This window comes from Saccostrea cucullata, unplaced genomic scaffold (assembly GCF_032062105.1).
Source record: "Saccostrea cucullata isolate Sc308-1 unplaced genomic scaffold, CSIRO_AGI_Scuc_v1 ctg307, whole genome shotgun sequence".
Classification (NCBI taxonomy): domain Eukaryota; kingdom Metazoa; phylum Mollusca; class Bivalvia; order Ostreida; family Ostreidae; genus Saccostrea; species Saccostrea cuccullata.
Genome location: NW_026931525.1, coordinates 181,580 through 205,252, shown reverse-complemented (window position 1 = coordinate 205,252; position 23,673 = coordinate 181,580). Strand labels below are relative to the sequence as shown.

The 23,673-nt window shown below is 31.4% G+C and overlaps 1 protein-coding gene across 1 annotated transcript; it reads left to right on the top strand.

Moving 5' to 3' along the window:
• The first annotated feature begins 122 nt into the window (after nt 1–122).
• On the top strand, nt 123–23,633 carry LOC134232853 (uncharacterized). The gene is made up of 6 exons (XM_062714827.1): nt 123–968; nt 20,542–20,638; nt 22,151–22,333; nt 22,776–22,932; nt 23,050–23,201; nt 23,431–23,633. Exons 1-6 carry the CDS (start codon nt 654–656, stop codon nt 23,559–23,561), a joined length of 1,035 nt encoding a protein of 344 aa, XP_062570811.1. The 5' UTR covers nt 123–653; the 3' UTR covers nt 23,562–23,633.
• Nucleotides 23,634–23,673: the final 40 nt, after the last annotated feature.

Here is a 23,673-nt window from a genome sequence, read left to right as displayed (position 1 = left end):
TGTTTATGTTTGAAATACATTTTGTTTCAAGTATTGTACGCAGATGTACCACAAGACCTATAACTGTTGCGAGAGAGAGAGAGAGAGAGAGAGAGAGAGAGAGAGAGAGAGTAATTTGAGATAGAGGGATTTTTGTTTTGATTGTCAGAATAATTTTCGATGTATAAGTATTCATTTATAACTCTAAACAAAGACGCCTTTAGATACCAGATAAATCGATTCCAGAAAGTCTTCAGATTATTATTGTGAACTTTTATTCAGCAAATTATTTCTAATTTGAAATGTACCCACAATGTAGTTGAACATTCTTTGCTACTATGTACTAATTGAGAACACAAAATTAAATACATGAAAATTATTGATTTCTTTTAAACATAAGTAAAAAACTTAAGCAGCTATTTTTCTCAATTTCACCCTCTGTAAGGAAGACATGGACAGCAGGGGACTTTAAAAGCGATAATTTATTTACACAAAGAAGGCCTCATTGGTTCGAGTACAATATCAATTATTTAGAATTTGCGTTCTGTTGGCCCTATAAAATAAGTAGGAAACTTTCTTTGTGAATTTAATGATTTTTTACACATGACATTGTAACATAAGAATACAAACATAATGTTTATTAACTCCAGATAGATGATACCTTTCTAAAGGCAATGGTGAAAATGTACAGTCGTCTTGCCACTGGACTTTTCTTCTTTACTTTTCTCTCATCCGTTTGGTCTCTTACAAATTTTTACGAGAAATTCAATCTCGGCAAGCGCCTGATTGGTCACACCCTTTTTAACATGACAGTCAGGGGTCCCCAGATGTGTATAGAAGAATGTAAGTCCCGGAAACTCTGTATGTCCGTCAATTTCAATAAAAAGCTGATGATTTGTGAGTTGCGGACCTCCACCGCCAACAAGTTTCCGGGAGAGCTCGTGGACGATCCAAACTTCGACTATCTTGATTCCGGATTAGTTAGCTACGTGAGTAATATGTTTGTTCAGAGAAATATGTTTGTTTAGAGAAAAATATGGATTCAGATTTTATTTAAAGATATCCGATCCTCAGCCAAGATTACTCTTGAATTTATAATTTAGTTCAAAATGTCTCAAAATGAAGCTTGAAATTGAATCTTTTTATGCAACGATTTTCATAATATGCATCTCATTGTGATTCAATATTCTTTAAAGTTCTTAGAAAATGTTTTCTGAAAAAATGATATTTGTATCGAATAAAGTATCTTTAAAAAAAACACATATTTAAAGAAATAACATTTTCTTTCATATAGTCTTAGATACCTATCTTTACTAGCACGATAAGAAATAAGAAGTTATAATTTATGGTATTATGCAATAGAAATGTTTTATTACATGTATACTAAGCATTATAAGATAGAATAAAACTAAAGTACTTTATAAGTATAATCAAAGTACTCAGAAGTACAGAGAGCCGGGCTCATTTACAGAGTAGAATGGATTTCTTACATGAATCACGTTTATATTCTGATGAAAAAATTATTTTAAAACTATCGATATAAATGATAAGACACTGACAGTGATTTTTTCAATCCTAATACCACCGTCCGATTTTGTCAGAATCAGAATTAATCTGGTACCGCAGCTGAATGTAAACAAACAGGCCAGTCTGGTTTCCTCTCCTGCTTCACCTCGTATGTGTAGAGAACTACGGTAACACTGATTATCAAAAATCCTTACGCTAATGAACTATGTTCTTTGACTTATGAAGTTTTCAAAGTCATTACTCACTGATTCTCAAATTATAGTCACAATTCGCTTTAAATAATGTACCATGTTTTAAGTAATATAATACTTCTAGTAAATTTTATTTTCTGCCAGTCATATGAACCATTGTTGGTTGTTGATTAAATTACAACAATTGTTTGTTTTAACTTGAATGATTGTCTTAGAGGAAAATCGCATTTTATAGCAGAAATCGATATTTACGTTACTGTCGCCGATCATAGTGTAGTTTTTATTTTAAACCAAAAAGAAGTTTTAAATCACTTACATATCTTTTTCTTAGTAAGATTGTCCTACATTTGAGTTATATTTTCTGAATATCACACCCTTCACACATATGCTTGTCACAAATTTTTTAAAAAATTAATATATTTATCAAATTTTGATGTCACCGCAAAATTATTACTTTTCTATTTGGAAATTCAAAAGGACTTGAAGGATTGCTGAACTGACTCAATAAGATTAAGTTGCAACTTTTTAACATCATGAACACCTGTTCCATTGCATGGAATGGTAAAAAAGACACTGTTTATCTGTATTTATAAAAAATAGCCCCCCTTTTCTTATGAGTCCAATGGTTAAAAAATTCATCGATATTTACGTGTTAGTATTTATTCACAAATTAAGTAAGAGAACAACACTGTTTCCTATGGGTCAAATTGCCTTACACTCAAGCACTAGAACATGCCTTTAATTAACAGTGGAATAATCAAACAACATCATTAAAAGTTACGATAAATCTCAGAAAGATATTTACGTTACCGATATTTACGTTACCAATATTTACGTTACCATGTTTAAAAGTAAATTAGGATTAAATTCTAAAGCTGTTTGAACAGATTTGCGAGTGAATCTTAATGATTTAGAAACTAAAAACATGAAGAAATACACTGTTTCTTAAAATGAAATTTTTGTTCTGTAACAAGAGTGCAGAAATGCAAATGGAAGTGCACATGCAAAAGTGAACATATTCTACACAATATCTTGAGCATCCGTGTGATTTGAAAATTGAATTGACATAATATTCACAAGTAAAATTGTGGTTGAATGATCGAATGTTTCCATTTTGAGCAATAGGTTAATATTGCATAGTTTTAAGTGTAATGCACGTTATCATTCGGAACGTAAATCTGAAACAAAACTTTCTTAAAGTTTGTATTTTGCTGTTTGTTTGAACTGATAGTGTATCGTCCACTTAAATAACAGTTATATACACCTAAATTGTATACCAAGCTAAACATTTTGAAGAAGAAAATATCATTTTTCGTAGGAAATATAATTCCAGAAAATAGGTGCTGCGCTGCATGTAGGGGGGGGGGGGGGGGGGGGGGGGCTCTTCCACATCGGGTTACAGAAAAACGACGGCTGTGGGTGTTGGGTGTCAAGAAACTAGTCGAAATTGAATCCATTTCCATTTTTGTTGTTTGCAAGAAATACATGTATTAAATTGTAGACCTAATTTTTCCCATTTAAATTGTTGCTTAGACACAGAACTTAGAACGAATGCGTCTATGCTTTAATGGTACTGCAAATTCAATTTACGTTATATTAATATAGAATGTACATATATTGCTCTATAGAGCACATATAATATGCAACTGTAATTATTAACAAACCTTTTTAAGGGTGGTGGGGGTAACTTTGTTTTGTTTTTGAGATTTGACGATAATGTTTTCACAAGCGATTAAGCATTTGAAATAATCAACAGATTAAATGGTGGAAAGGGGGGGGGTCATAAATTAAATGAATCCTCTATAGATAAGTCATAACTTTCAATTTTTAATGCAACCCTTTGTCAAGAACACAGATAAGAAAATTCATAAAATTCAATAATTTGAAATAATACATTTTTCCCCGAATATACTTTTATTGCAGCCCGGAGGACCGGGCTGCTCTATACATATAAGTTTAAGTGTTGGTATATGGGGATTTGGGTGGGAGTAGTTATTCAAAATTAAAGGTTTTCTAAACATTGAAAAGATTGCTAATCAGAATGTCCTTTCCCTTTATAAATTACGAGATACATAATATATTTACTTCCATAAAGTGAATCTGTAAAAATATCTATGTTTTTCATATTTGATATATAAAGTTGTATATCATTTACTATCGAAAAAAACGACAGGTCCCTTTTATTAGAACATCGAATTTTACTTCGCGCATAAAAACGTACTCTGCATAGTTCGTGTTTTATATTCTAAAATTGAAAATTAAGTGCATTTTTGAATATAGGTGATGCATGTGTCTAACTTCAATCTATATTTTATGCAGCCAACATTTACTCGAGGAATTGAAGTTTAAAATGGTATTCGTTTTTGTTTTACATTTATCCGACTATAAGTTTTCCAAATATTCGCGACTATCGTCTCCATCAATTAGACGCATGCCTTTTCACACATATCGAAGCGGTTTGATGATCAAGAGTCATTTCCATTGTTTACTTTATATATTTCCCGGGCGACAATTGATGGTTACATCAAAGGTTTTCTTGTTTTTGTATGATATCTATGTGCGATATTTACGTGATATTTAATAAACACTTCGTAATCAGGTAATGGCGAAATGTTTTACCTTCTGGTATTCTAAATAATGTGCGTTTCTCTGAACAGATTAGAAAAGAATCAAATAATGAAGCATTTTAGGGAATATTGTCATTATTTAGCTTATCGTCAGATTTGATAAAAACTTTTTTAAAATAAAAAGAAAATAATTTCATTTTAATGAAAAGTATGCGTGTTTTGTTTTTACTAATTGAATCAAAGATTTCACACCCTTTAACAAATGTGCTTAAACGGTTTCATAAATGTTTATAGTTAACAAAATTTGATGTGTATTATCTTAATTTTGTATTTTTCAAAAAAATTCTTTCGTTTCCATATATTGCTTTTCAACATCACGTAAATATCTTGGTGTAAAATTAGCTCTCCAACCGCATTCATTTCGAAGGAGGTCAACAAAACACAGCATGAAGTATGTAAATCAAATTGTGATTTTTAATAACTATACACCTTCATGTTTCAAATGGCATATAGAAGTGTTAGTTTCAGTTCACAAAATTTTTTGACTTTTCTTAAAGTCGATTTGGCACTATAAATTGAGAATGCGTGTACTACTCATGTTTATTTTATATAGATAAAACTTCGTTTTATTTTTGTTGCTTTATTTAGCGTTTGTATTATCTCAAAAGCGGTTGAGAGTAAGAACTATATTTTTGCACGTAACTTTAAAATGGCGACTATGGGGTTAACATCCTGCCTTGAACAGGATCACATAAGCCGGCAATTGCTCTTTGAGCAATAAGCCCGGCTAAAAATCAATTTTCTTCAGAGGCCTGGATACCTTCAAATTCTCATTTCAAAATGTAGTTATAGTGATCAGTTTTCAATTAGAAAATTCATAGAAGGCGTTTTTTAATTTATTCGTTTTTTTTTTTAAATGGAGATATACTAAGTTTCCTTATATAACATCTTTGGAGATGAAGGTTGAAGAATTATTGTGGGTAAATAGACATTTCTTTGAGAATTCAAAGATAATTTTGTGAGCATTTTCAATTAATCAATGCTTGAATTAAGGAATAACTGTCTTATTTTTCGATTTCATGATGTGATCAATCGATTGGGTTGCGTGATAATTTGCATTAAACGCTGAAGGCGTTTATGCATAAAATTATCACGCAAGCCAATCGATTGATCATCTTCATGAAATTGAAAAATAAGACAGTTATTCCTTATATTTACATGCTTTGATTCCGCCAATCCACGTGCTCCGAACCCTGCTTCTGTTCCGCCCTGCACGTGTTTTTTTTTTTTTTTTTTTTTTTTTTGGAACCGCGCCAATACATTGATGGGAAAATAAAGTACATTTACAATTTGTAATTTTATCTCGGACAAAGACATTGGAAATGTAAATATTGTCTGATGAACCTGAGGATCGGACAAGTCTTTGCTCTATTCCATTATTTTTTGGTGATAAATATCATCTTTTCCTTTTACCTTCGTTTACTTAAATCTTTGCCTAAAATTTTATTAGAAATACATCACCTTATAACTAATAAGGTAGTGGCTATTGCTATTTTTATTGCAAGAAAATATTGTTGAAGAAAATACTTATTTTTCATTCATTTTAAAATATGATATGGAAAATTATTAAATATTTTTCTTAGCATTAAAGCTGAAAGTTCATTCTCCTATAATTTCAAAATTATATGATTTTGTTTTCTTCACAGACAACAATAATGGAAGTCAGTTTTTAAAAGTTGACTTTGCGGCAATTACTGAGTAAGCCTCTTCTACTTTCCAAATGCATAAGACTTATTGCTTGCTTGTAAAGCGGTGAATCTTGTTTTAAAATTAAAACTCATAAAACATATGAGTTGTCTATAAAAAGTTCATACATTTATACAAGATGAAATTAAAAAAAAACTACATATATGATTCCCTTGTAACCAAATAAAAAAAAAATCTTTAAAAAATTAAGAAAAGCAAAGTTTTTGTTCGGTACTACAATATCTTACAAAATGAAATTAATATACAATGTTCAGGTCTGATCCTTATTGTGTATGAGAAAAGTCAATTAAATGATTATCAATACATACGTATTTTGATTTGGTTACTTAAGTAGAAGTTATTATTTCCCTTAAATGTGGACGAGCCATCTATACAGGGGGGTGGGGGTGGTGATGACTATCCTTGAATGACACAGACTTCATTGGGTTAAAAAAAGATTAAACATACTCCGTTTACCAGTCAAATCTAATCACAATATGCTCTTTGTCTTGATCATGTAAATAAAAAATTATGTAGAAAACACTGATATCGAGTAACATATATAAAGATTGGCTAAAAACAACTTTTCATTTCTATAAAACCGTCTCATGAAAATTCAAGTAAATAACATAAAGTTCTACAGTTAAGTATATTGATGATTAATTTGGTTATATGGTAAGTTCTTAAACATGTTATGGTAACGACAAACAAGTCGATGAAACCAGAACATCAGCAGTCTTGTTTAATGTCATCATTTCGTAAGTAATGACATTGTCAGCAAATACAATCTAACATTGAGTTAAATGCCGACTGACATTTTTCATACTAATTACGTACTGGTCCTTGCTGACAAAGCAGGTTACAACATTGTCTTTGTTTGTAAGGCTCATTATATAAATTGTATTTAGAAGAACTTGGTTTAACTTGATTTAAAATCTACAAGCGGCAATCCTACTTATAATCATTGTTCCCTTTCTAAGGAAGAAATTTTTCAAACTCATGTCAGTTTTGAATGTCTTTAATATCCCAAAGAACCAAAATGAATTTGTAATACCATATATATATATATATATATATATATATATATATATATATATATATATATATATATATATATATATATATATATATATATATATTGGATTCCGAAAATTAAGGATGACGTTCAGAAATCAGAAAGGAAATTTTATTAGGTAAAATATATGTTAAATCAAAAGTTGTTCTAAATAAAATAACCAAGTTTTATCTCAATATCAATTTTAAAAAATAGTATTTTATCATTTGACTAAAATATACAGGAACAAAAGTCAATGTATGGTAATGCAGAGGAAATTCGGACTAAATTTTTAATTTTTGTCAAAATTTTTATTTCTTGCAATATTTATCACAAAGTAAAGGTAACATGCATTTTTAAGCATCATTTTGCAAATATTACTTGTATTTTGCAAAAATATTACAAAAATCATTCAAGTTTCAATAAATTGATTAAATCCATATTATATTAATACCAGGAGAAATAGGGTTACAAAATTAACATGAAATCATAAATAATTTATTTCAAGATTTTTTAATTGAAATGAAATTTTAAAAAATATATGTTAAATCAAAAGTTGTTCTATAAAATAACCAAGTTTTACAAAAATTTTAAAAAATAGTATTTTATCATTCAAAATATACAGAACAAAAGTCAATGTATTAATGCAGATATTATATTAATACCAGGAAATTCGATTTTTAATTTTTAATTTTTGTCAAAATTTTTATTTCTTGCAATATTTATCACAAAGTAAAGGTAACAATTTTTAATTTTTGCAAATATTACATGAAATTATTTCAAATAATTGAATGAAATAAAAAAAATTCAAAAATATGTACAAAAATCATTCAAGACAACAGATTTCAATAAATTGATTATTGAATCCATATTATATTAATACCAGGAGAAATAGGGTTACAAAATTAACATGAAATCATAAATAATTTAGGGTTCTTATCATTCAGATTTTTTTTATAATATTCGATAAAAAAGTTGGAAAAAATAAATATGACAGAGGAAATTCGGACAGTTATAATTATCACATTTATGTCCCAAACTCTAATCATTTCTTTATATGAAGCAACACTGTTCCATTGCTATAATATTTCATTATTTAAAGAGTTTTGTTGCTTGTTATATTTTGTGAGTGAAGAAAAAAACGGTCATGAGGTATTTTCTGAGAATTACTCAGGGGCCGCTAGCAGAGTAGGTAATTGACCTAGTTATTTGAAGTTGGAATTTAACACAAGAATCATAGTTGTACAATGTGCAATAGGTGGTTTTTCGTTTTTATCAGTGGAAATTTTAGTCATCTTAGTAATGGAATACTTTAAGAAGAATCCTTACTAACAAAGATACATAGTGGGTTCCAGTAAATGTTCAACTAAGCCTCTTTTATTACTCCTCACTAATTATACCCCATTCATACGACGAAAATTTGCTAATGTGTGCAAATATACATATGATGAATCTACACACGTAAGTAAAAGTTAATTTGCTATGAGTTCAGACAAGATCTTTGTACTGTAAATAAGTCCCCTATTTTCATATAAAATAAGGAGATGGGCAGATTCAGAATTGTGAATTTAAAAAAAAGAATATGTTCTCACTATTTGGGTATAAGACTAACTTTTGAATGTTCCTCAAAAAACTTAGTGGGAAAATCAGATCAACTGATTTGTTGGAACGAGGAACTGAGCCTAATGATTTTTAAGACTGGTGAAGAGCCGTTTGGTGTAAAAAAAAAAAAAAAAGGTGGCTGTTGCAGTCCTCTGGTTGGCGTCTTCAGCAGAAATAGGGCGATTGGAATCGTTTTGGTGTTGGGCAATCTAGAGTACATCAAGTTTGAGAGAGCATAATGAAAAATCTGCCTGAATATTATTTTCATTTTCCAGAAGAATGAAAAGGCTGAAGAAAACGAACAGTGATCGATCTCATAAATCTTTAGAAAAACAATACAATTAATGTAGTGAAGAAGAAATTAATGGTGGGATTCCTAACGAACACCACTGAGGATACTAACACATGCTTACTTTAAACCAGGTCGTTGAAATTACTGTAACATTGACTTATATGTCAGTATCTTGCCTTGGTTGAAAACAGAGAAAGGTAGAAGAAAGTCATAAAGAGCTAAACAGTAATCGGGCCTGGACGATTGATGGAAAATTCCACCCAAAGCTCCAGAGCATTTTCTAGAAAGTACCTGGATTCTTAGGGAACTACTCATTGATCCTGAAGGGCACATGTTTGCGACCATATTTATTGTCTTTAGAGACAAATATAGATTTGCCAGAAAGAGTGTAAGATGCCTGCATTTTTGAAAATTCGAAAATTTATCCAGGAGGAAGAAATGGCTTCTTGTTTACAGAGTTGAAAATGCCATTTGAGGAAAGTACTATGCTGGTACAACCCATTATGTCCTTTACCAACTTGACTTTCGAGGCCATACACCAACAGATCTACCCCTACAAACTTAAACATCGTTGAGATAGAGCAAGGATAACCATTAAAAATCCCCGTTTCTTGAGCTTTGATTTCTGCATAATTAATTTGCTGCGTGTTCATACGACAGAATTTTCTCATATTAAGAGAGAATGTCACGAATCATCAAGCTTCATATGGAAACTTAAAATTTTAACCTCCTGTTTTCTTATATTGGTTGGAAAGAGTGTTCATTGTACACAACTTTCACATATATGAAAATGATGTTTGACCAACATAACTATTATTTATCTACCTTCTTATGTGTTGCCATGGAAACCACCATAAGTGAAGGAAAAAAAGCTTAAATTTTAACTTTTTTGGAAGAATATTTTTACAGAAAGAATACTGATATCACCCAGAACAAACTTTATGCAAACTATTAAAGATATATAGTGTACAAAAAAGTTTCAAAGCAAATCTAAATACCCATGCATCTGTTGCCATGGCAACACAAATACTATATAGTTGAACAATGTGAAAATTTAAATATTTACCTGTCAAGTTAAAACTAATATATATAAAATCTACAACAGGTTCAGCATTTAAATGAATTTTATTCTTGCACAATACATGTTGTTCTTCAAGACTGACATAAAAAATTGAGAAGCATTTTTACCATTTTTGTGGGAAAACTGTTCAATTTCATGGTTGATTTCTTTAAAGAATGCTTAAAATTCACTTCCAATATTTTAGGTAAATTTTAAATTTCTTCCAAATTGATACAATTGTATGGATAAAAGCTATCATACTCTTGTATCATTAATAAATATAGTGAAATTTTGGGATAAAAATCCTGTAATGTGCCCATAGCAACCAAATTTACTGCATAGCAACCAAGACATTTTCGAAAGATCATGTCAAAAAAATAGAGGAGAACATGCATTATACATATAAATTAATTGAAAAACCTTTTTCTCTTTAAAAAAAATAAAATATACTGAAATTTATACATTGATCATATTCTGTGCATAGCAACCAAATGAGGTCCATAGCAACAGAGCTAAATAGACATTTTGTTATTCATGAATTATCAATAAAAACTATTGATGATACTCCAAAAAAATAGTTATGGGAATTCAAACGGATAATCTAATAGTGTGCATCCTCAAATGCAATATTTATGTAATTTTGGTCTGAGATTTTGATCTACCATAGTTATAAATAAAACTAAGAAGCAAATTCAAGGACACTGTTCTACTAACTTTATGGAAAGGAGTATGGATGGTGAAAAGTGTCATAACAAATTAGTGAAATCTCTCTCTCTAATATTTTGCTAAAATTTAATTATTAAGAGAGTGGTTATCTTTAAAATTGATAGATATCCAATAAAAAGAAATTGATAACAAAAACAATACAGCATATACAAATTGAAAATGGTCTAGCAACCAAAATCAGACCATAGCAACAGTATAGTGTTACGACAGAAATTGATCTATTTTTTCATTTAATAAACTTCATACTCATTTAAAAATTGCTTATATAAATTTTAAATAGATAAGTTGATTACATTTTACACCAATTTAATATTTTTAAAAAAATTCATATTTTTCCTTAGCAATATATATCTGACCATAGCAACACTGAGTATGAATGAGCAAATAATGACAAAATTTGTCTCTGTGTTCCCCAGTCAATAGAAAGGTTATAGGCTTTTGAAAGAAATCGCAGTATGGTGGTGTCAGCAGAATCTGAAGCAGTTTTCAATAAAGCATCCAGCAGAAGAGAGGCTTGACCTGGTGCAAGGACATTCACAACCTCTTGAAAATTGATTTAGCTGATGATATATAATCACTTTTTGTACGGTCAGATGCTTCATTCCAATCTGTTCTGAGTTGCTTCTTTACTGGACTTAGGCCACAACTTTGCAGTAAAGTGTCTAGAGCTTTCCTCTTGTTATTCCTGTTTTCTAGGTGATCACCTCCCTCCTCTTCTTCATATGTATCTTGACTGCTTGGTAACTAGAGGCTGCCTTGTGAATTAATGGACACTTGCGTACTTTTCTACAAAGAAAATTTCTTTGTAAGACACCAACTTAACCAAAATTGAAAATGTATAACCCTCCTATCAATAGGACATGGTCCTCAAAATGACACAAAGTTTGCTTGGATTGATACTCTGCTTAAGGAATGACTTAATTCTTGGACAAATTATTCGGGTACAACCTGGTTTTGGTCAGTTTACGCTTGGGGATTATAAAAAAAAGTGTAAACTGACCCAAACCAGGTTATACCCGAATAATTTGGCCAAGAATTAGAGTCATTCCATATAATTTAATTTTAGAATAAACAAATGTGGATGTAAAATTGTGCTGCTTTTTATGAGTTCAAATTTGCCGCTCAATAATACAACCATAGTAATGGAAGTGATGGGAAACAAGGGGAGGTAATAACTGATACACAGAACTAGAAGCAATGATGTTACCACATGTAGTGGTAATTAAGATTGAGTTACTTTTTGAAGTTAAAGGTACATTTATTAAATCTGGAATTTTCCAGGAATCCCGAGGACTGAAAATAAGGGGATTGCATGGATAGGAATGATTCAGCTGGTCGTCAAGGGGGTGTGTCCCCATACTAAACCAGATTATACAGAATAATTTGTGTTCCTTTTTGGAAATCAACCAATGAGAGGCGAGAATACAAACAAAATCAAATTATTTATGTATAGTGATAAAATAATGTGGAATAACTTCAGTACTTTTGGTAATAAGCTTGGACAGATGTTATGTTATCTCACCTTGAATGATTATAAAATTCATTTTATTGTAAATGTTGTGAAAAATTTGAATATACATGTATGTATACATAACATTAAAAAAAGGATATTTAAGTTGATAATTTTATAAGTAAAAATATCCTTTAAGAGACTTGTAAAAAAAAAATTAAATCTTATATCTTAAATTGCTACTTACAATCTGATCAAAATCATCTGTATTTGTGCTTGGATTTACACCATCAGATGATTCTGAATAACTGCTGGAAGGTATCCTATGAACTGTGAGTTCTTGATTTACAGATGAGCCTCCATCTTCTTTAATTGTGTCTTGTACAATAGTGTTTTCTTTTCCTGATCTCTTGAAAAAAAAATAGTTAAAATAAAAAATTAAATAAGTAAGAATTTTATGAAACTAGAAATATGTCCTTAGGACATGAATGCCCCCTCAAGGGTATATTAGTAATGGAACATGAAAATTTGTATTAGTGTATGAAATTTGATCAAAATATCTTGAATAGTGATGCAGTTGAATTGCTTACATCAGTATGTATCAGCATATGAAGTTGCACACTAATTTCTTTAAAGTGAGGTCAAGGTCAAAGGAAATGCCAAGGTCAAAAATGTTGATGCAGTTGAAAAGCTCTAATCATTATGTATCAGCATATTAAGTTGAAAAAATATTATGAATGGTTTATTTAAAACTGACTTAAACACATTTGATAAAAGTGAGGTCAAGGTCAAAATGAAGGTCAAGGTCAAAAAAGTTAAAGCAGTTGAATTGCTTACATCAATACGTATTAGCATATGAAGTTTAACACTAATTTAGGAAAGGTAAGGTCAAGGTCAAAGGAAAGGTCAAAGTCAAAAAATGTTGATGCAGTTGCAAAGCTCTCATCAATACCTATCAGCATATGAAGTTTGATGAAAATATCTTGGATAGTTTTTTTTGAAACTAAGCTTTGCACTGAGCTAAACGCAAAGTGTGACAAGACAGATGGAACAGGGGCTGACAAATAGATTTTTAAGGCACTTGTCCAAGGGCAAGTATATGGTCAAAATTGACTTGCCCTACCTGAATTTTTGCTTGCCGTACCGTAAACTAATTCTGTATTTATAGATATTTTTTCAAAAAAAAGAGGAAGACAAATGCTGAGTAAATCATACAAGCCCCTATGCCCAGCTTTAAATTTATGGCCTACAAATAAATTCTATTTTTGATAAGTCACTTGCCCACGGGCAAGTGGTTGATAAAATTTCACTTGCCCACCCTTAAAATTCACTAGCCCCGGGCGTCGGGCAATGGGATTTGTCATCCTCTGTGGAAGGACGGAAAGATGAAAGGGAGGAAGGATGGAAGACGGACATGACAAACACTATATGGCCTGACCATATTCATAAAGGGGCATAAAAATATAACCCCCCTCAATATTTAAAATTAGAAAGTATCAAAGTAAAGCAATAGGTCACTTAAAATTCTAGGGTAAACAATTTATTAAAATTGATCAATGTCAGACCTCAATATTATTGAGCTTAATTTACTTCTTAGGCAGTACCAGTATACTAAATTTTAAAGTTGTTCTCGATATAATGAGCTAACAAGGGCTTCCAATATCTAGTGTCCATGTTTTATGACCCTTGATTTCTGATCTTTTTACTCGTGGTTCAAAAGTTATGGTGAAAATTCGAAAAAGCTATTTTTAGCATATTGGTTAAATTTTACGTCATAAGGTCATTGATCTTGGTTTCATTTGAAAGAAATTAATTAGTGTAGTATGCTTACCAAATATGAAGTCTCTATCTCCTATGGTTCAAAAGTAATTGGGAAAGTTAAAAAAAGTTATTTTAAGTATATAGTTCACAATCAAGGTTACAAGGTCATTGACCTTGAAGTCATTCAAAAGATCTTAATTAGTGCAGTGTGCAAACCAAATATGAGGTCTCTTTCTATCATGGTTCAAAAGTTATGGTGAATGTTAAAGTTGACAACAGACAGACAAATGGACAAACAGATAAAAAGACAAACAGACAGGACAAAAACAATATACACCCCAGATCTATCAATCCAGGTGCATAAAAATTCTGCTTATATGGTAATACCTATACGGAATACCCTAGGTAGTAGGTACCGTACATTATTTGCGTAGGACTTTAAATTTCTAAATTGAATCAAATAATCCTTTACTGACCTTTTCAATTCTTTAAAATTGTTACACTACATTTGAAACTTTCCTACATAAGATATGCAAAAAGTTTCAAAAATTTCAAGTAGTTCCTATTATCCCACTTATCTGTATTTCTCTGTTAGAATCGTCTCGGAATTCATGATAAATGATCAATTTGATGAGCATTCTCTACAATGAGACCTTAACATGTAATTTATATATGTTTTATAAACAGGCATGTAGCAATAGGGGGACCAGGGGGGCCTGTCCCCTTTTTTTCTAAGCATAAATTTCAGCATTGAAAATGTACATTGAAAGGCCGGTTGGGTCCCCTCCCCCTCTTTTTGTTAAGGTAAAGTGAAATAATTGTGTGAATAAAATTTGGTACTGAAAGAAGTTGACCTCTACCCCTCCCCCCCCCAAAACGCCCCCCCCCAACGCACCCTTTATTGTCTTATTTAGAAAATAAATATTCATAAAACAAAAAAACAAAAAAAAACAAGAAACAGAAACATTTTGTTTGTTTAATTTTCATCTTTAAACAAAAATCAGCGGCTCTGCTTGAAATCAAGTTTTTATATAAGACAAAGACCCCAAATAATACAAAATTTTAGAATATAAACAAGAAATCCAAAACTACTTAAAATCATGTATAGCCTGTGTCAAAATCCAAGCAGAGACATATAATAATATATGGTTTTATATGTCTCTGATCCAAGGCACTGGGGGACCAGGCACTGGAGGATATTATATACATGTTTCTTTGGGGAAAAAATTGAAATGGACTTCTGCATGTAAAAAACAACTAAAAAGAGATTTCCTAAAAAATATCAAAGAGAAACTACGAGTATTTGAAGTATCAAAAATCAATAAGCGACAAGCTTAGTAACACAAAATTCTGAGGAAATTCGGTCATTTCTTGATATGCTACACTGAATGGATATGCACAGGATATTATGTTGTGTTATATCCCATACATTTTTACCTAACAGGAGTCCATGTATTTTATTTAAAACTCATATTATCATTACCATGATTAGCCTAAGTATGGTATTAACGTTAGACTTTACCAAGTTTTTGGTAGTCTGCAGGTCTACATATTACGTTCCCTAAATTTTTAATTACTGCTTTTATTATATGAATTCAGATTTTATATCTGTATACTTAAGTTCTACTTACATGACTATCCTGCTTCCCAGTCAGCTCAAGCTCTGTTCCACTGTAGCCCCGTTGTCAGTTGTCACAGACTCAACACAGAGCTCATCAGCCAAGTTTGCCGCCATATTGCATATTGTTTACACAAAAGATTCAGCTAAGGGAAGTAACTCTTTGAATTTTTCAAGCGCTTTAAGTGAGGTAAACGTTCCGAAAATTGCTCATAAAAATTATCTGCAACATATGCTTCTCATTTTTTTGCCGAATCTTTGTAGAAAAGGAAGTGTTTGTTTAATTTTTAATACCAGATTGAGATAATCTTGTTGTAGATTAAAGAATTTAATTCTTATTTTGGCTTAATTATTTAAGACAAAACTAGAATATAGAAGCATAAAAATATTTTTTTAACTTCCTAACCAGTGATGTTTAGTGGTAAAAATATTAAAATAAGTTTCTATGCTTATGTGTTTTAACTTTGATTTAATAAGATGTGACATCTATGTATCTACAATTAGAAATGTAGTAAATATACTTTCACCGATATGGTTGCACACTTGGGGATGTTTGGTCTTGGTTTCCATGGTAACGGTTCACAAAGGCCACATATTTTATAGCAAAATGTTATCAGTGCATCCCAAATGTTTCACTATCAATGCCATTTAAAAAAGCAAATTTTTCAAGTTTCCATGATATATATAGAAGAAGCTTGACGGTTCGTGACATTCTCTCTTAACTAATGATTTGCAACAACGTGTATGCAAAAGTTAATTTGCACCTAGACCTGACCAGGTGTAAATTTAATCAACTGTGCAGAATTTGCATGTGAGCAAATCAGTTCATACGACAAAAATTGCATATGTAAGTAAATTTACATATATGTAGGAAGGATATGCAGATAACTAACAGTATCCAATCTCAAAATCCATAAAACAATACAAAACAAGAGCAGAGCAAACACGGACCTCCGAAACATCAGAGGTGGGAAATATACTGAGGTACGCAAATCATGTCGTATGAATTGGGTATAACAGTAGTGAAGGAGAAACTTCAAGAGTACTCAGCAACAATATATCCAAGAAAGGGTGTAAATCAGATGTGGATACTTAAAAAATCAAAGGAACTTTTGAACAATTTGAGATCACAAGATTTTATCAAAATCAACAGCTTAAAAACTTATCACTTTTCAGATACACTACCTTTCCCAACGATAAATTAAAGTCCAGGCTTTTCGATATCATTGACAGCTGCTTTTTCAATAAAAATGGAACTCGAAAATTTACTTACCTTGTCATTGGTCACTTGCAAGATTATTTTGTTAAAAAGCATTCTGATTGGAATTCCCATGGGTACCTATTGCTCCCCGTTCTTAGCAGGCCTACTTTTTGTATTCATATAAAGCAGAATTTGTGCAAAATCTTATGCGTGAAAAGAAGAAAACATTTGATGTGGCCCTCAACTCGACATTTAGATATATCGTTGATGTACTGTCAATTAACAATGGAAAGAAGAGGTTTCCATAAGGCTGTTTTTTGGCCCATGTTTTTTGTGAAAAATGAAATTAGATTGCCCACAATTTTAAACTTAATTTCATTATTTTCAACATGTCTAATTTTGTGCTGTGTATTTATTTTGCGAGAATAAAGTTAGGATAATATGGGAATAAACGATCAAAGTAGGGTACCCTAAACCGCTTTAACATTGAGTATATGGGAAAATGTCGGAGGGATTCTGAAGCAAAACCATAATTTGACAATTAATTACTTATATGTACAGAAACATTATACTGGAATATGGTTATGGTTTGCAATGCAACACACACTTAATTACTAATGACTTTGCAAATTTTGCAATCTGTTAAGTTGTGGTTAATTTTATTCAAACATTTAAAGTGATTCATATATACATATTTATAACATTGTTCAGTTAATCAAACAGATTACTAGTAATTCCAACCTCTGAAGGAGAGGGGTGTAATTTTCTTCGCAGTTTTTCGGCAACTACTCATAGTATGATTGATGCTTTAAACATACGTTTTGCATGCCATATGGTGACATTTATTTTTGTATGAATACACTGTCAATTTTCTGTTTATCTGTGTGTCTGTCTGTACCAAATTCCCATCACGGTTTCCTCAGCGAATACTCATTGCAGATTCTTGAAATTCTAGTACACTTTTTCTTTAGGCATGACATATTATTGTGAGATTGTTTCATGAGAGTTTACCAGAGTGGGGTTTTACGATTTAGTGCTGGCTTGTCCTTTTATGCATATACATGTATTAAAAGCATACTATGATGTCAAACATGAAAAAAAAAATTGATTATATTATAACATGCCTGTATGTCTGTTTGTGAGGAAAACCAAAAACTTTGACACTAGAGACGGTATTTGCAAGATATAAAGAGTAAAAGACCAAGCTCAGACTTATTCTTCCATAGTAAAAAATATCAATTATTTCATGTAAATCTAGGTAAAAGTTTCTTGATTTAAATATGTAGCCTTTTCACAGATTTAAGGTGTGTTATTTTTCTGTTAACAAAAACCCAATGCCCACAGTAATTGGCTCCTTTCAACTTGATGTGAATTTGAATTTTACAAGATGCTGATGATGCAGTTTGTGCCTTGATCTGTCCTAAATCTATTGCTCAAATAACCACATTATACCCGCCGCAAACAAAGTTTGGGGGTATGTAGAGGAATCGCTTTGTCCGTCTGTCTGTATGTTTGACTGTCTATCTGTGCAAAAGTGTCCTGTTCATATCTTTTTTTACGGAGGAACATAAAAATTAATACTTCACACCTTGATCCAAGGTCATTTGGGCATGTTCAAAGGGGCACCTCTGATGCCAGGGGAGATTTTCTTAATGATCATCTCTGGAACACGATAATAACGTACTAAAATGAAGACGTTTTGACAAAATCTAATTTTGTATAAGATTAGTTGATGGAGCTACATTGTATTAAACTTTTTTAAGAGTCTGTATATAATTTAGCAACACAAAGTGTTGGTCGAAAAGGCTGCCTCCAAATAACATAAGCAGAATCTCTAAACATAAACTACTTAAGGTAATTTTTTTATGTTGTGGACAAGATTCAATCCTACCATGTATCCTTTGATTGATATTTTTATCTTGAATACTGTTCGTTATCTCCATATGTAGATGTATCTTCATGAGATTTCTGTAGATACTAGTACCTTTCAATGGCACTTGCCAATTACCACCAAGCAGTGCTTAGTATTGTCAGAGCAAAGTAAAATCAACAACTATTGATTTACATAAAGCGGGTACAAAAAAAATATTTTGAAAAAAAAATTAAGATACGTTTCACACGAAAATACATGGAATCAAAGGATATATCTTTAGAAAAAAAAAAATTATATAAAATGAATTTTGAAAAAAGACACTTCTCAGATATTGCATCCAGTATCTATAAATAAAATAAGTACATGTAAACAATATTTAATGCCTGTGTACAGTATACACTTACAGAATCACTTCTTTTTTATCGCAAAAATATTTTTAGTATTGCAAAACAATTCATTGATGAGAGATTTTTACACTTCCTATGTGTCAATCTAAACGAAATACTATTAAATCGATGTACTTACTTATTATGTATATTGTAGAGGTCTTTTTTCTATTTTATACTTGTATGAACATGTATGGGTCGTAAGCAAAGTTATATTTCAAACGATTTGTCTCAATATACATGATATATGATAAATCTTAATATTAAAAGCTTTTGATTTTTTATTACTGATTGTTTTTCATACTTTTTATATTATTATGAGTAGCAAAGATGTCTAATAAGAAAGCGTACACAATTTCCATTAACTTTCTATGGCTACAATTACAGAAATTCTTTTTCAAAAAATATTAAATCAGTTAACCTTTTTTGTTACTTCAGCCCTGTTCTACGTTCCCTGATGATATATGGTTAATCTTTCTTAGTTTTTTTTCACAATAAATAGTCTTCTACAAGCAATAAGTCTTCATAGCCCTCTTAGACGCTTTTAGAGGGACCCTTTAGATACCCCTTGGTCACGTGACTAGTATAGGTTGGTTTTGCAAATAAATTATAAAATATGACAGAGGAAACATTACTAGACATAACTAAAGGAATTAATTTGAAATTCATAATGGGCCAAAAAAAAACAGCCCTATGGAAACCCTACCTTTCCATTCTTATGTCGCTACAATATATCTTGGTGATATTAAGATAAAAGATATTACAGAGTCTGACACATCTGTTTCATTTTTGGATATTTTCCTTGAAAAAGGCGTTAATGGTAGTCTAACAACCAAGCTCTATGATAAACGTGATGACTTTAGCTTTTCTATCGTCAACTTCCCTTACTTACACAGCAATATACCATCATCACCTGCATACGGAGTTTACATATCTCGATTGATTTGAAACGCAAGAGCATGCTCTACGAATGAACAATTTCCACAACGAGGTAAATCATTGACAAACAAATAGGTGAAACAAGAATTTCAACAGGCTCGTTTAATCATCATTTCGTAAGATCTATGGTCGATGCAATGACCTTATCAGCAAATACAATTTATCATTGAGTCAAAAATTCTGACCGTCGTTTTTCATACTAATCGTTAGTCCATTATTTATACACTGAATTGACGACGGATTTTTCCGTTATTTCCGATCATGACAAGGAGCACACGGCGGGTGTGACCGGTCGGCAGGGGATGCTCACTCTTCCTTGGCACCTGATTCCACCTCTGATGATTTAGAGACCTGTATTTGCTCTTCTCTGATTTGCATTGTTTAATGGGCTTGTAAACGTTGAATACTGTTCGTTATCAACTGATATTTCAACAAAAACAGTGTACTGTCAAGTAAAAGATTTACTTCACAGAGGTCCTCCCAAAAATGGATCTAAAATACTTACAAACGGAGCTTAAGCATGGTTACAACAAATTGAATAAGAGAGATACTGTCTTTTATTTTTACAGAGTACCGGAGACTTATGTCTAAAGGGAAACAATTGTGACCCGGGAAAGCTTTGTATAAAGTTACAGGACGCTAGTCACGCATGTATTTCTGATATAGGTAAGTCTGTGATAAAAATTTTTAAAATTTTGGGTGAAGAAGGAATTATAAGCGTTATCAAAAAAAATGATAAATCAATTAATTAAAAAACATATGCTAGTACATAAATTTCCACTTCAATTAAAAAGACAAATATGTAATTATTCTGTCGTACAAGAGTGTTTTTGATAAACAATATATACTGATGTCGTAGAAAAGCATTTTTTCTGAACTACCAAGAGCTCAAGTAGTTGAAAATGAAGAGGATTTTTGTCATGTATTTGGTCATCTGCAAACTTACCCTGTTAAAAATCAATCAGATTCACACTGTAATGCTCAGAAGTTGACATTAAGATGCATTGCATGCTAAAATTCCCCATCCGACAATTTGCTGAATTTCATATGGGACCTTATTTTACCCTCTCTTTAACTGACCTTTTTGAACTTTAACATGAACAGTTTGTTCTACATGAAGATAAATAATTCTTTTGTTAAAATTGTGGCATTCGAATTGACATTTAGATATATCGATTACGTATTACAAATATTAACAAATTTGATTTTCATCTGTATATTAAATACGAAGAAAACGAACAGTTTATGATGTTCAGAAGCTGACCATAACAATACAAATCAGGATCAGAGCACAAACCTCTAAAAACATCAGAGATCGAATGAGGTGCTATGGCAGTTTAAGCAATCCCTGCTATCGTAATCAAGAAAACCCGTCGACAATTCAGTGTGGAAATAATGACCTAATAATTTGCACGAAAACGTCAGTCAGCATTCATCTTAATGATAGATTGTATTTGCTAACAAGATCGACCTTTGAGGTTGGAAAATCTTGACTTGAAAAAGCCTGTTGAAATCATATCCTTATTTTATCAACTAATTTAACAGTAACTTGCCTCGTTTCAGAATACTGAGACGCAACAGTGTCTTACATGTTCTATATATTTTACTAGAGATAATGGAAATCCAACATCTATCTATGAAAAATGCATTTAAATAATTTTTGTAAGGTGAATTTGTTGTTAAACTGTTCAATGTATCAATGCTCAATGTTTATAAATTAGAAGAATCAACTTTGCATTCTTTAATGAAATACGGAGATAAGAACAGTATAAAATCAAATAATATAAATCAGGAGCATTGCAAAAGGAGACCTTAGAAGTGGGATTAGGCACTACAAAGGAGTAAGCATCCCTTGTCGACCTGTCACCCGACTGGTGCTTATAGTGTTTAAATAATGGACTAACAATTAGTATGAGAAATATCAGTCAACATTTGACTCAATGATAAATTGTATTTGCTGATCATCGTATCGACCATAGAACTTTATGATAACTTTAAATGATAATCTTGATATTTTTGTTTCATCAACTTGCTTGTCTTAATGAATATTTTCTTTGCTAGATGTTCGCTTTTTACCGATATACAATGTATATACATTAGTTATATCCTTTGTAGTGTTTGCCCAATGGTGTTACTGATTTTCAGTACTATTAATATGTAACTATGATTTCAATCTAGCTCACGACAAATGCACCGCTGAGCCTCCATATATACGTGGGACCGCCATTAATGTCACAGACCGAGCAGTAGGCGCAGTCCTTACCTACGAATGTCTACCCGACTACAACGCCACGGGAGACAACCCGAACACCACATGTCGTCTGGACGGATCTTGGTCTCCCGCCAATCTGACGTGTGACAGTACGTTAGAGTCATTTGTTTGTCATATGTTTTGTAAATTTTATATAAACACTATTCATGCCCAGAATGCCTTCTTAAGGACAGACGAGACGTTTCTTAATAATAGATAATTTTTTCTAGGAATTTGTCATTAAAGTATTGCAACTTAAACATGTTTACTCACAAAAAATTGTAGGTAGTTTTTCTTATATAATGTTTAAAAATCAGAATGTTATTTAAATTTTGAATATTTTTCATACATTACGAAGATCTACAAAACAGATTTTGAGGAACGTTATATAAGAGCGTGAAGTTTATATAAGAGCGAATATAAAATATAGATAAGAACTCTTTTGGAAAAGCTAATATACTAGTATATACGAGAGAAGTGCCGTACAGATCATAAAAAAACAAACTTTTTTTCGAGATCTTTAATGAGATTGTAATTTTGTATCACTTTTAGATGGCATCGAGACGTGTTTCGTGGATCCAAATTGCATTGTTAAACAGGACTTTACTTTTGACGATTCCTTTAATGCTTGCTATGGAGACATGTACATCAAAAATTCGACTTACAATCCGGGGAAGTATGTGGGCATTATCCTATGTAGTCCAACAAGGTACATCTTTTTTAGGGATATCAGTGTGAGAGATGGGAGAGAATTATATACACTTTGCAAAAGACACTTACATGCACCTTTATGCAATATGATCTAATAAAATATTATTGATTTCAGATATCATCTGTTCCTGAGTGATGATATAGATGGTATGTTTTATAACATCGCGGATGGATCTGGATCCGGTGACGACCATTGTGAATTGGTCGGCGGATCTAGTTCCACGGCAATAGAGTCCCCGGATTATGAAAACAGCCCTGATATACAAGGTGCACCAAATCGATTATAATTAAACGAACTACATACTTGTCAAAACTTAAACTCAATCACAAGATCGATTTTCTTTAGTAATTTTCATTAAAAGAAATAATATATCAATGACCTATTCGTTTATAATTGTTTACAGTTAACTACTGGATACATTGAAATAAAAATGCAATGTTTTGGTACCTATTGATCACGTTGATTGAGAACAAATTAGTCACTATTATTTTTCAGGTTTCTATCGATCCAACATGAATCAAGCCTTTTCTTTCGGGGACATTGGTTATCTTGGCACGTCCTATAACTGGTTTGGCACATGGTTGGAGTGTGGAGTAACCATTCCCGGAGACTTCATCGTATACTGAAGATATAGTGTATAAATAACAGAAGAATGTAAAAAAAAATTTTGCAAGAGAAAATTATAGAAAAAAAAATGTTTATACATGTATAACTATTTGAAGATCTTCTGATATAAAA